The sequence below is a fragment of the Oncorhynchus keta genome, chromosome 24 (assembly GCF_023373465.1).
Source record: "Oncorhynchus keta strain PuntledgeMale-10-30-2019 chromosome 24, Oket_V2, whole genome shotgun sequence".
Classification (NCBI taxonomy): Eukaryota; Metazoa; Chordata; class Actinopteri; order Salmoniformes; family Salmonidae; genus Oncorhynchus; species Oncorhynchus keta.
The window spans coordinates 32,058,489-32,071,659 of NC_068444.1; the positions used below are offsets into that span (position 1 = coordinate 32,058,489).

General features: G+C 46.3%; 1 protein-coding gene across 1 annotated transcript in view; it reads left to right on the top strand.

The window, feature by feature from the left end:
• LOC118357394 (dynein axonemal heavy chain 9) overlaps nucleotides 1–13,171 on the top strand; it is a 130,416-nt gene that overhangs the window by 1,988 nt on the left and 115,257 nt on the right. The window contains exons 2-11 of the mRNA XM_052478153.1: nucleotides 4,349–4,545; nucleotides 6,387–6,545; nucleotides 6,729–6,859; nucleotides 7,113–7,324; nucleotides 7,666–7,899; nucleotides 8,515–8,682; nucleotides 9,285–9,401; nucleotides 9,579–9,729; nucleotides 9,953–10,067; nucleotides 10,183–10,251. Of these exons, the coding sequence (XP_052334113.1) occupies nucleotides 4,349–4,545; nucleotides 6,387–6,545; nucleotides 6,729–6,859; nucleotides 7,113–7,324; nucleotides 7,666–7,899; nucleotides 8,515–8,682; nucleotides 9,285–9,401; nucleotides 9,579–9,729; nucleotides 9,953–10,067; nucleotides 10,183–10,251 (1,553 nt within the window). The remainder of the gene's footprint in view (nucleotides 1–4,348; nucleotides 4,546–6,386; nucleotides 6,546–6,728; nucleotides 6,860–7,112; nucleotides 7,325–7,665; nucleotides 7,900–8,514; nucleotides 8,683–9,284; nucleotides 9,402–9,578; nucleotides 9,730–9,952; nucleotides 10,068–10,182; nucleotides 10,252–13,171) is intronic.

Consider the following 13,171-nt stretch of genomic DNA (forward strand, 5'->3'; position numbering starts at 1 on the left):
ACCCGTGTTAGACCACACCATTATGCTTCTCGCCTGATACGAGAAAAACACCCGCAGGAGGTAACCGGACGGGTGTATCACTGGCTGAGCAAGCTCCGTTAACAAGAAAGAAACAAAAATTGTGTCCAGCTTGAGGGGGAAATGTGGTACCCCCCTACCTCCCTCCCCGATGGGACAGATCATGCGTGCCCTGGCGACCCACTCGCACCTGCCACTCCACATAAACTGAAACACAAGCCTCACTAGAGGCCTCCTCAGACAAGCCGGCAATGGGTAGATGTATGCCAAATACAAAAAAGACGGCAACACATCCACCTTTAGGACCAGGACTTTGCCCATAACAGACAAATACCTAGCTTTCCACATTGCTAGCTTCCTCTGTACCACTGCGATACGCATGTTCCAGTTTAGCGTCGCTGAGCCGGAGGTCTCAAAATGGACCCCGAGAATCCTCAGGGCCCCCTCACAGAGAGATAACCCCCCAGGCACATCCGTTCTACCGCGCCATCTTCCGAAAAACTTGACGGAAGACTTTGCATGGTTCAGAACTGCTCCCGACGCTCGGGTGAAATCCCCAAAGATGGCAAGGGACCTTGTCAGGCACGAGTCCTTGCACAACAGCAAAGAAGTGTCGTCGGCGTACTGCGTCATCTTAACACGCAGCCCACCACTTCCAGGGATCAGCAAGCCTTCCACCCCTGTGTCTGCCTTAATGGCAGCCCCCAGAGGCTCCATGTACAGAACGAAGAGGAGAGCCGAGAGTGGGCACCCCTGCCTGACCCCAGACGAGAGATCAAAAACGTCACCCAAGTGACTATTTACACTAACTCGGCACCCCGCTCCGACATATAATGTACGAATCCATCCTATAAACTTCTCCCTAAATCCTAATCGACCTAACACTCTGATCAGGCTTTCACCTGATCTAGCGCTGCTACCATTAAAGGCAGTCCTCTATCTTCATTCAAGCGATGGAGTCTCTGATTAACTGTAGGTTCCATCTAATAGAGCGGCCCTCTACCCCGCACGTCTGATCCTCATGGACGATGTAGGGAAGGGCTGTGCGCAACCGGTCTGCTAAAACCTTTGTAATCTACACACAGCATGGTCAACGGCCGCCAGTTGCCACGGTCTGTTACTTCCCCCTTCTTATATAAAAGTGACAGCACACCAACAGCCATTGATCCCCCCCGGGACCCCCGTCTCAAGGATGGCCTTCAAGACTTTGAGGACCACTGGTCCAAGTATACCCCAAAACTTGAGATAAAACTCAGCCGGCAGCCCATCCATCCCAGGCACCTTACCTTTTCCCATCCTCCTAAGAGCGCTCTCAACCTCTTCTAGTGAGATCTGGGCCTCCATCACTTCTCTAATGTCCTCCGGCAACCGCCTGGACAAGTGTTCTAAAAACACATTTCCCTGCTCTACATCTATTTCCCTTTCCTTAAATAAACCTTGGAAATGATCAGTTGTCACCCTGACCATATCCTCTGGTTCTCTAACTATACTACCATTTTCTTCCCTAACACCATGCATTACCTTCCTACTCTGTCTTGCCCTAACCAACTTAAAGAACATAGCAGAACAAGTCTCATTATGTTCTAGAAAGCCACTATGCGCACGCTCCAGGAAAGCTCGAGCCTTCCGCTCCTGCAACTCCCTGAGCTGCGCCTTTAGGGTTGCGGATCTCTCCCAGTCAAACGACCCGCCGAGGTTGCCTGCTTCGTATTCGAGTTCAATTAACCTTTGGATACGATCCACCTCCCTCCTCTCCTCCCTTTTTTCCCTCTTGCAATACCCTATTATAAAAGCCCTAATCCTCACCTTAACTAATTCCCACCACTCTAACACCCCCTCGCACATGGACCGGAGGCCCTCAAGCCTCCAAAAGAAACCATAAAACCCGTCAACAAAAGCCTGCTCCTCCAGCACATCCCGATCTAGCTTCCAGTACCCCCTACCAAAGAGGCAGACTGGCGACCCCACCTGCAGGAGCACCCCGTCGTGATCCGAAAAGAAAACAGGCAACAGCCGCCCAGACAAATTACCCAAAGACCTGGGTACAAAAATATAGTCGAGCCTCCGCTCAACCCCCCTGGAGTTGCGCCATGTAGGACCGTCCATTTTCGGAGTAGTGTGCAGACCACCATCTACCAGACCATGGCAAGCCATTAGCCCGGAAATGGCGCCTGCACTGCTATCCCCCCCTATTCCTAAATCTGTATTAAAATCCGCCCCTATCACTAATTTCCTATTTGTGACACACAGGGGCGTCAGACAGTCCACCATCTCCCTCCTGTCTGCCACCACCTGTGGCCCATACACCACAAAAGAATCCTCCACTTTTACCTCCCCGTGCCCACACAAAATCCCTACCCCCGATGAGTGCACCCCCCCCAACACCCCAAACCGACTCCCCCTTGTCCCACTCCCTCTTAAACCTACTAACATCCCCTCCATCCCTCAGGTGAACCTTCTGTAAAAAACAAAAATCAAACCCCACACCCTCCAAATAACTAAAAACCGCCCTCCTCTTAACAAAATCCCTTAAACCCCTTACATTTAAACTAACAAAAGTAAAATTAGACTCCATGAAAAAATAAAAACATGTAATACACTCAAATTCTAAACCCAGACAGAAAAAAAAACAAAAAAAAAACAGGAGACTCACCTGATGCTCCCCTACTCCATATCTACCGGTGAGAACACCATCCGTAATCCCGGCATCCCCCCCTCTTCCTCCATCACACCATCCCAGGATGCAGGAATAGTGTTTGGCTCCAGGGTGCCCTGGGTCTACCCCCACAATCCTCCCCCTCCCCAGTGTTGCAGCTGGTTTGGGAAAAAAATCGGGGAGGCTGAGTCCCCAAACAAAAAACTCCCCACCTCCTCCTGTACCCAGTCCTGAGTCTTGTTAGGTGTGTCCCCACCCAACAGGAGTTGAGGGCCTGGGGAAACCAGCAGCAACCCAGAGGTTTCTCCCACCCCCATCACTCTCTTGGCCATCCCCTCCCTCTCACTGTCGGCCAATCGCACCCTCCTCTTCATTCTCTTATTTGGTGATGGTGGCAGTGGAGAGATACCCCCCCCCCCCCCCCCGCCAGCTCCTCCACCATACCCCTCATCTCTTCCACCAGGGCACTTTCCCCCCAGTCCACTTGCTCTTCCACCGTATCCTTCTCCACCACTCCTCCCTCGCTTTCTTCTCTCACATGCTCCTCCACTCGGTTGCCTTCTTCCGCTGCTTTTCCTGGTTCTCCTACTCCCGTGCCTTCCGTTTCCTTCTCTCTTCCATCCGCCACTTCTTGCTCCTCCTCCTTCCTTGTGACCTTCCCCTCTGGACCTGTACTCTTGTCATGAGGCGTGCTTCCTTCCCCTCCTCTTCTTCCCCCATCCCCCGCTCCTGCTCCCCCCCAGCCGCAGACGCATATGACCTCTGACGGGCCGGGCACCCCCGCCACAGGTGTGCTGACGAGCCACACCCATGGCACGGCTTAGGCTTGTCACAATCCCTCGCCTCGTGATCCTCAGATGCACAAAATCTGCATTTTCTTGTACTGCACGAGGCGAATATGTGACCGTAGGCCATACAGCGCCTGCAAAATGGGGGCTGACGTGCATAAAACAACGTCCCTCTGTCAGCCCCTAGGGAGAACATAGCAGGAGGATGGAGGTAGCCACCATGTCCCTTTGGGTCCTCTCTGAGGAGGGCCTGGAAGCCTCTCCTCCCATTCCAAAACCCAAGGGAGTCTTTGAGGTGCCTTGCTGAGAAGACGTTATCCATGTATCTCCCCAGAAAAGCCCTCACCTCTTCGTCCTTAACGTAAGGGTTGTAAATGTTGACAGTTACAACCCTAAAGTTATTCTTCGCCAGGCTTGTTATTTCGTAGTGGCACATCGGCCTATCACCTCCCACTGCTCTTGCCCTTCTCAGGATATCATAGTGTTTTTCCCCAATACGAAATACAACAACATAAACTCATGTCACACCCTGGCCTGACCAAATAATTAAAGAAAACACAAAATACTAAGACCAAGGCGTGACACTAAGCATTCAGAATGTAACGAGTACTTGGGTGTCAGGGAAAATGTATGGAGTAAAAATTACATTATTTTCTTTAGGAATGTAGTGAAGTAAAAGTAAAAGTAGTCCAACATATAAATAGTCATGTAAAGTACAGATACCTAAAAAAAATGACTTAAGTAGTACTTTAAAGTATTTTTACTTAAGTACTTTACACAACTGGAAATGAGTGAATAATAGCTATTATTATTATACATTATTTTGTAATACTCTTTACTGTTATAAAGTTGATGTTATACTTATTCACCCCCTTATGCCTTTCAGGTTGTGGTCCCATTGCTGTCCAACGGCAGGAACCACAGTGAATGGCCTCAGGTGGTATCCCAGGACATTCAGCGCCATGTTCATTCCCTGAAGACCAATGTGTTTGTGGTGTCTGGCCAAGTGAAAGGAAAGACTCTGCTGCCTTTACCACCTGGGGCAGAGAGAGTAGAGCAGGCTGCCTTGGAGAGGGACAAGAGGTAACCTAAATGACCGGCTGTCTCATATTATAACCGGACATTACAACACAGTAGGGTTATGCATTATAACATGTAATAACATTAATGTTCAAATACACTGCTCAAAAAAATAAAGAGAACACTTAAACAACACAATGTCACTCCAAGTCAATCACACTTCTGTGAAATCAAACTGTCCACTTAGGAAGCAACACTGATTGACAATACATTTCACATGCTGTTGTGCAAATGGAATAGACAACAGGTGGAAATTATAGGCAATTAGCAAGACACCCCAATAAAGGAGTGGTTCTACAGGTGGTAACCACAGACCACTTCTCAGTTCCTATGCTTCCTGGTTGATGTTTTGGTCACTTTTGTATGCTGGAGGCGGTGCTTTCACTCTAGTGGTAGTATGAGACGGAGTCTACAACCCACACAAGTGGCTCAGGTAGTGCAGCTCATCCAGGATGGCACATCAATGCGAGCTGTAGCAAGAAGGTTTGCTGTGTCTGTCAGCGTAGTTTCCAGAGCATGGAGGCGCTACCAGGAGACAGGCCAGTACATCGGGAGACGTGGAGGAGGCCGTAGGAGGGCAACAACCCAGCAGCAGGACCGCTACCTCCGCCTTTGTGCAAGGAGGAGCACTACCAGTGCCCTGCAAAATTACCTCCAGCAGGCCACAAATGTGCATGTGTCTACTCAAACAGTCAGAAACAGACTCCATGAGGGTGGTATGAGGGCCCGACGTCCACAGGTGGGGGTTGTGCTTATACAGCCCAACACCGTGCAGGATGTTTGGCATTTGCCAGATAACACCAAGATTGGCAAATTCGCCACTGGCGCCCTGTGCTCTTCACAGATGAAATCAGGTTCACACTGAGCATGTGACAGACGTGACAGTCTGGAGACGCGGTGGAGAACGTTCTGCTGCCTGCAACATCCTCCAGCATGACCGGTTTGGCGGTGGGTCAGTCATGGTGTGGGGTGGCATTTCTTTGGGGGGCCGCACAGCCCTCCATGTGCTCGCCAGAGGTAGCCTGACTGCTATTAGGTACCGAGATGAGATCCTCAGACCCCTTGTGAGACCATATGCTGGTGCGGTTGGCCCGGGTTCCTCCTAATGCAAGACAATGCTAGACTTCATGTGGCTGGAGTGTGTCAGCAGTTCCTGCAAGAACAAGGCATTGATGCTATGGACTGGCCCGCCTGTTCCCCAGACCTGAATCCAATTGAGCACATCTGGGACATCATGTCTCGCTTCATCCACCAACGCCACGTTGCACCACAGACTGTCCAGGAGTTGGCGGATGCTTTAGTCCAGGTCTGGGAGGAGATCCCTCAGGAGACCATCCGCCACCTCATCAGGAGCATGCCCAGGCGTTATAGGGAGGTCATACAGGCACGTGGAGGCCACACACACTACTGAGCCTCATTTTGACTTTTTTTAAGGACATTACATCAAAGTTGGATCAGCCTGTAGTGTGGTTTTCCACTTTAATTTTGAGTGTGACTCCAAATCCAGACCTCCATGGGTTGATAAATTTGATTTCCATTGATAATTTTTGTGTGATTTTGTTGTCAGCACATTCAGCTATGTAAAGAAAAACGTATTTAATAAGAATATTTCATTTATTCAGATCTAGGATGTGTTCTTTTAATGTTCCCTTTATTTTTTTGAGCAGTGTATATAGGTGTGTTATAACATATACACCTGTATTTCCCCAGACTTGATAGATATCAACATGTTTTATGATTCAGCTGGAGTCACCAGATCTTTAGGCTACCCTAACCCTAACTCAGACCTAACCCCTAACCCCAGTCTCAAACCCCTATCTAACCCATGTTATCGCCACCTACAGGGGAGATGTAGTGGACAAGAGCATCATCCATGCCATTGAGTCAGTGGTGATAGAATGGAGCCACCAGATTCGTGGGGTCCTGAAGAAGGACTCATCTGAGCCTCTGCTGGAGGGAATGAGTCCCACACCACACACTGAGATCAACTTCTGGAGGAGCAGGTCAGTACTGTAGTGGGCCTACACTATATGCCAGGGCCCTGCGTTGTGCTCACTAGGCAGGAAACAGTAGCATGTTTTTTTTAAACAGTGACCCATATATAAAGAAATGTTTGTTTTTTCTCGATATGTATGCATATAAAAACGAATGCATATGGCACTACTCCAATTAACTTCTCTGTGTAGATATGCAGACCTGGAGTGCATCCACTCTCAGTTCAAGTCCTCCAAGGTGACCAAGATGGCAGAGCTGCTGGATGCCATGGAGAGCAGCTACTACCCTGCCTTTAAAGACATGCTACAGGACGTTCTAGCAGGTAAACTAAAGCCCCATTTTAACAAATTGGCGATAAAGTGAAACCGCACTGTGGGTTCAACTAATGTTAATGCTGTAATGGAGGTGTTCATTAGGTGCTACTAAAACTAAGACACCGTGCAAGCTTTCTACTATCTTTGTGTCTGAAGGGACTGGGGACCCCGGATTGTCCTATTATATTAGAATGTAGTGAACTTGAACTTGTGTGTGTCTGATTCTGTATCTGCCTGTGTGTGTTTGTGTGTGTGCCCCAGCCCTAGAGGAAGCTAAGGACATTTGTACGTACCTTCGTCCGCTGCAGCGTCTCTTTGAGGACCTGGAGAATGTGGAGTTCCCTGAGGTCAAGGGTCAGATAGGGCCTCTGATGCACATTGTGTGTCTGGTGTGGTCCAACTCACGCTACTACAACACCCCAGCACGCCTTATCGTCCTGCTACAGGAGACATGCAATCTACTCATACAACAAGTACACGAATATACAGTCAATCATGTAATACTGGTGGTAGTAATAACTCTATGAAGTACTTTTCCTCCATTTTGCAGTAATGCGACATGTTCTCCAGTTGCATTGAAAAACAATTGTTTTTAAATGACGTTCATGTTTTGATGTGTGCTTTACTTACACGACGTACGGGACTGTGACCATGACCACATTCATACAGTCTCATGAATATACATGAAGGTTGTGGATTTGACTGCTAACTGCTGTTTTGATTGTTGTATATGTATAGGAAGGTGAATATATGTATATCTATGGATATGGGTCTTCATTTGACATCACAAGCTCTGATTTGTCCTCCACCTCAGGCGCGGGTGTATCTGAGCCCAGAGGAGGTGCTAAAGGGAGACGTGTCTGAGAGCCTGCGGAAGGTCCAGACCTCACTGGACATCCTAAACACCTTCAGACTGACCTATGAGGAGAAGAGGGCCAGCCTGGGCCAGTACCAGAGGAAGGGCAGGGAAGTCCGACCGTGGGACTTCCACCCACTCATGGTCTTCTCTGGCCTCGACCGCTTCATGGACCGTGTCAAAACCATTGAGGTGAGGATCAATTCATTAAAAACAGGGTTGACTTTTGAAAAAATATTTATTTTTAAATTTGCTTTAGAAACATTTATGGAATATTGAAACACATTAACTTATTGAACACATCAAAGTAGTGAAAATACACCCTACAGACATCAAAATTGTACAGATATCAGGATTCATATCTATTCAGTCCAAACACACTAATAAGCCAAACATACTGTGTACTAGGGTTGGGCTGTATTAAGATTTTCATACCATCATACAGTTCCTGTACCATACCAGGTTATACGGTATTACCGGCAGTGTACACAAGGGGCACTATTTCTTTCCAAACCCCCCCAAAAATAGCAACGAAAAGTATTGATCCAAGCTAGCCACTTAACTAGCAAGTTAGCAAACCAAATGCTGGAGCCCTGAGCTGGAGATAATGTATTAATCACATATTAATCCCCCCCCCGTATTTTGAAAATCATACAGTCGTCATTTACCATACCTTGTTATACGGTATATACTGTATACTGCCCCAGCCTACTGTTTACCATAAACACCATAACCGCAGCCAATACACTACATTAAATGTTTAACAGGGTCTCCTCTGTGTTTGTCCCTCTCTGTCCCTGTCTGTAGGATGTCCTCCTGACAGCAGTGGACCTGTTAAAGCTGGAGAAGGTGGAGTTTGGAGGCATCCGAGGCAGAGCTCTAAGCCAGCAGGTCCTGTGGCTCCACCAGGAGTTCCTGGACACATATAAAGTCCTCACTGAGAAGCCCTACGACTGCCTCGACGTCAACAATACGGTACAGCAGGGTTCCCCAACTGGCAGCCCGCGGACCGAACTATGGCGCATGGGTGATTTTATTTGGCCCCCGAAGTTTTCTGAGCAACAAAAAAAAAAAATATATATATATCATATATGTCTTTTTTTGTGAATTGTTGGACATAAAAGACTGTAAAAATACATTTGTTCCAATTGATTGTTCCAAAGTATTCCCACGCAGAGATATATGTGATTGTATTCAAGTCTAAGCAAGGTTTGAAATTATTATGTTTTAGTCAAATATTATATCTGTTTGGGCTTCTTGCTGTCAATTTGCAAATTATTTGTTTTTATGTTCCGGCCCCCTGACCATCCACTGAGGAAGAAATCGGCCCGTGGCTGAATCTAGTTAATGATCCCTGCGTTACTCTATAATGAAGAAGGAATATGGGAACAAGGGGCAGTTGTATGGACCCAGATTAAGTTAATAATAATCTACTGTAACAGCAGATATGGTTAATATTGGCCAAACACATTTGAAGTGATGCAATTTATTTGTGGGCTGTCTAAAAGCGCTGTCAAAAAGGGCTTGAAAGGACTGTCTAACTATCGACCTGACTGTGTGTGTGTTTCTCCATGTAGGAGTTTGAGGCAGACGTGTGTGAGTTCAGATGTAAGGTGGAGGATACAGACCGTCGTCTGGGAGCAGTTTTCTGTCAGGCCTTCGATGATGCCTCTGGACTGGAGCACGCATTCAAGGTGAGGAGAGGCACACCACACACACACACACACACACACACACACACACACACACACACACACACACACACACACACACACACACACACACACACACACACACACACACACACACACACACACACACACACACACACACACACACACACACTGATACCCTTACTGTCCTCCCTGCAGGTGCTAGATATGTTTGGCAGCCTGTTAGAGCGCCCCCTCGTGGCAGCGGATGCTCTGGACAGATATCCTCTCCTTATCAGCCTGTTTGACAGAGAGCTAGACTGCTGCAAACTGCTCTTCAACAAACACACACACACACAGGAGGAACTGGGTAAAACGCCTTGCTTTTAACTCACGCCATTTTATATCATAATTTCGTACCAAAGTAATACATGTAAAGAAATCATCAACACTCTTGCTATGATGAACGTTTCACCGTTTACTAGTTTACTAGTTTGCCTGCCACTGTTATCACTGCTGCCACATGATACTGTTTCTCCAGAACCTTTACCTCTCTAGTTCGTTTTTCAATCTGTGCGTTTCTATCACTCCAGGTTATACTCCTGTGAATAGGAACATGCCAGCTGTAGCAGGAGGTATGAGGTGGGCTCAGCAACTACAGGAGAGAATCCAGACCCCCTTCTCCATGTTCAGATACATCACCCACCCGTGAGTCTCCTCTCACCCCGCATCGCTACTTTACCCCTTAGATTCTGCTGCTGGTGGTTGTACCAGTATTAGCTTAGCAGAAGTTCAGCCTTTGGGTGTGGTGGTTTCTTCTCAGGTGTCTGGAGTCTACAGCAGGAGAAAGAGCCGTACAGAAGTATGAGGAGATGATGCAGTTACTGGATAGGTATTTTAACTCAATTTTATCTCTGTAACCCCCCCCCCCGAGATATTTTCTGCTACCACTTTCTGAACAACTCTATTGAAATGCGTTTAAAAAGAAAATCCTGTAAGCTTTAGAAATGCAGCATTTCTTTCTAGTGTAAATCAGTGTAGTGGATTACGTGTATGGAAGGCAGGGCCACAGCGGAATATAGCATGGAGACATAGAGCTCCAGTCGTGATTTATGTTTCCATTGTGTTAGTGTGGTTCACGGAGTTCTCATAATCTCATATGCTCTGTCATCATACTAATACCCTGTGTACAATGGCCCTACACAACACGTCCAACATAGGAACCTGCAAGACAAAGTGTTTCAATGATGTTCTCTCTGTGTGTGTGTGTGTGTGTGTGTGTGTGTGTGTGTGTGTGTGTGTGTGTGTGTGTGTGTGTGTGTGTGTGTGTGTGTGTGTGTGTGTGTGTGTGTGTGTGTGTGTGTGTGTGTGTGTGTGCATATTATTGTTATTTTATTGTGTTGCTATTTTCTTTTTGTATCTATTTGTTAATTTCCTTACTTTTTAACGGCATTGTCGGGAAAGGGCTCGTAAGTACGCGTTTCACTGTAAAGTCAACACTTTTTGTATTCGCCGCATGTGACAAATACCATTTGATTTGATATACGCACGTACACACATAACCACTCACATTACCACTCACATTACCACTCACATTACCACTCACATTACCACTCACATTACCACTCACATTACCGCTCACATAACCACTCACATTACCACTCGCATTACCACTCACATTACCACTCACATAACCACTCACATTACCACTCACATTACCACTCACATTACCACTCACATTACCACTCACATAACCACTCACATTACCACTCACATAACCACTCACATTACCACTCACATAACCACTCACATTACCAATCACATAACCACTCACATAACCACCCACATTACCACTCACATAACCACTCACATTACCAATCACATAACCACTCACATTACCACTCACATTACCACTCACATTACCACACACATAACCACACACATTACCACTCACATTACCACTCACATAACCACTCACATTACCAATCACATAACCACTCACATAACCACTCACATTACCACTCACATAACCACTCACATTACCAATCACATAACCACTCACATTACCACTCACATAACCACTCACATTACCACTCACATTACCACTCACATAACCACTCACATTACCACTCACATAACCACTCACATTACCACTCACATTACCACTCACATAACCACTCACATTACCAATCACATAACCACTCACATAACCACTCACATTACCACTCACATAACCACTCACATTACCACTCACATAACCACTCACATAACCACTCACATTACCACTCACATAACCACACACATAACCACACACATTACCACTCACATTACCACTCACATAACCACTCACATAACCTCTCACATAACCTCTCACATTACCACACACATAACCACTCACATAACCACTCACATAACCACTCACATAACCACCCACATTACCACTCACATTACCACTCACATAACCACACACATAACCACTCACATAACCACTCACATAACCACTCACATTACCACTCACATTACCACTCACATAACCACTCACATAACCACTCACATAACCACTCACATAACCACTCACATTACCACTCACATTACCACTCACATTACCACTCACATAACCACTCACATAACCACTCACATTACCACTCACATTACCACTCACATAACCACTCACATAACCACTCACATAACCACTCACATAACCACTCACATAACCACTCACATTCTGTTGCATCAAAGGTACAATATCACCCGTTCCATTGTTGTCCCTGCACCCAATCTAAAATACCACGATGAACAACATCTGTCCCCTGCACCCTGCTCACTCCAGTCAGACTTTAGGGACCTTGTTATACAGTTGTAATCAGCAGTGCTGCTTACATATTCCAGTCAGCTATTAAAGGCATTCAAACACACACACACACACGCATGCACACACACGTGTACACACACACACAGGTCATTATGCTAACACTAAACACTGATTTATAGTTTTAGCCCAGGCGTTTGATTGCCTCAGCGTCTGCTGTGCCTAACTCGGGAGATGAACCATCAGCAGGAATCCAATAAGGACCTCAGTGCTCTGAAGCCCTCACCATAAACAGTCTCTTTACAGATTGGTACAGCCGTCCAGGAGCCTGACATATTGTCTGTTCTCTGTAGTGAATGAATCTGTTTAGTCGTCCCCTACTGTATGTTCCTCCTCCTTTACTAGACTCCCTGTGTATGTGAGAGATTCAATAAATGAAATCAGCCACCCGAACCTGTTCACCCCGCTATGATCTACAAGGCGGAGACAGTACAGGTGCATCAAAGCCGGGACAGACAGACTGAGATACAGCTTTTTCCTCCAGGCCATCAGACTGTTAAACAGTCACCTCTGGCCTCATTCACTGTTCTCTCTACCCTGCACCTTAGAGATTGCTGCCCGATGTATATAGAGAACACTGGTCACTTTAATAGTGTTTACATACTTTTTACTCACTTTATACTGTAGTCAAGTCATTGGACACTGGTCACTATAATACTGTTTACATACAAAACACACCATTATATGTCTAAATATATGCAGTACCAGTCAAAAGCTTGGACACACCTACTCATTCAGGGGTTTTTATTTATTTTTTTATTTATTTTGTTCTACATTGTAGAATAATAGTGAAGACATCAAAACTATGAAATAATACATATGGGATCATGTAGTAACCAAAAAAGGCTTAAACAAATCAAAATATATTTTAGATTTTAGATTCTTCAAAGTATCCACCCTTTGCCTTGATGACAGCTTTGCACACTCTTGGCATTCTCTCAAC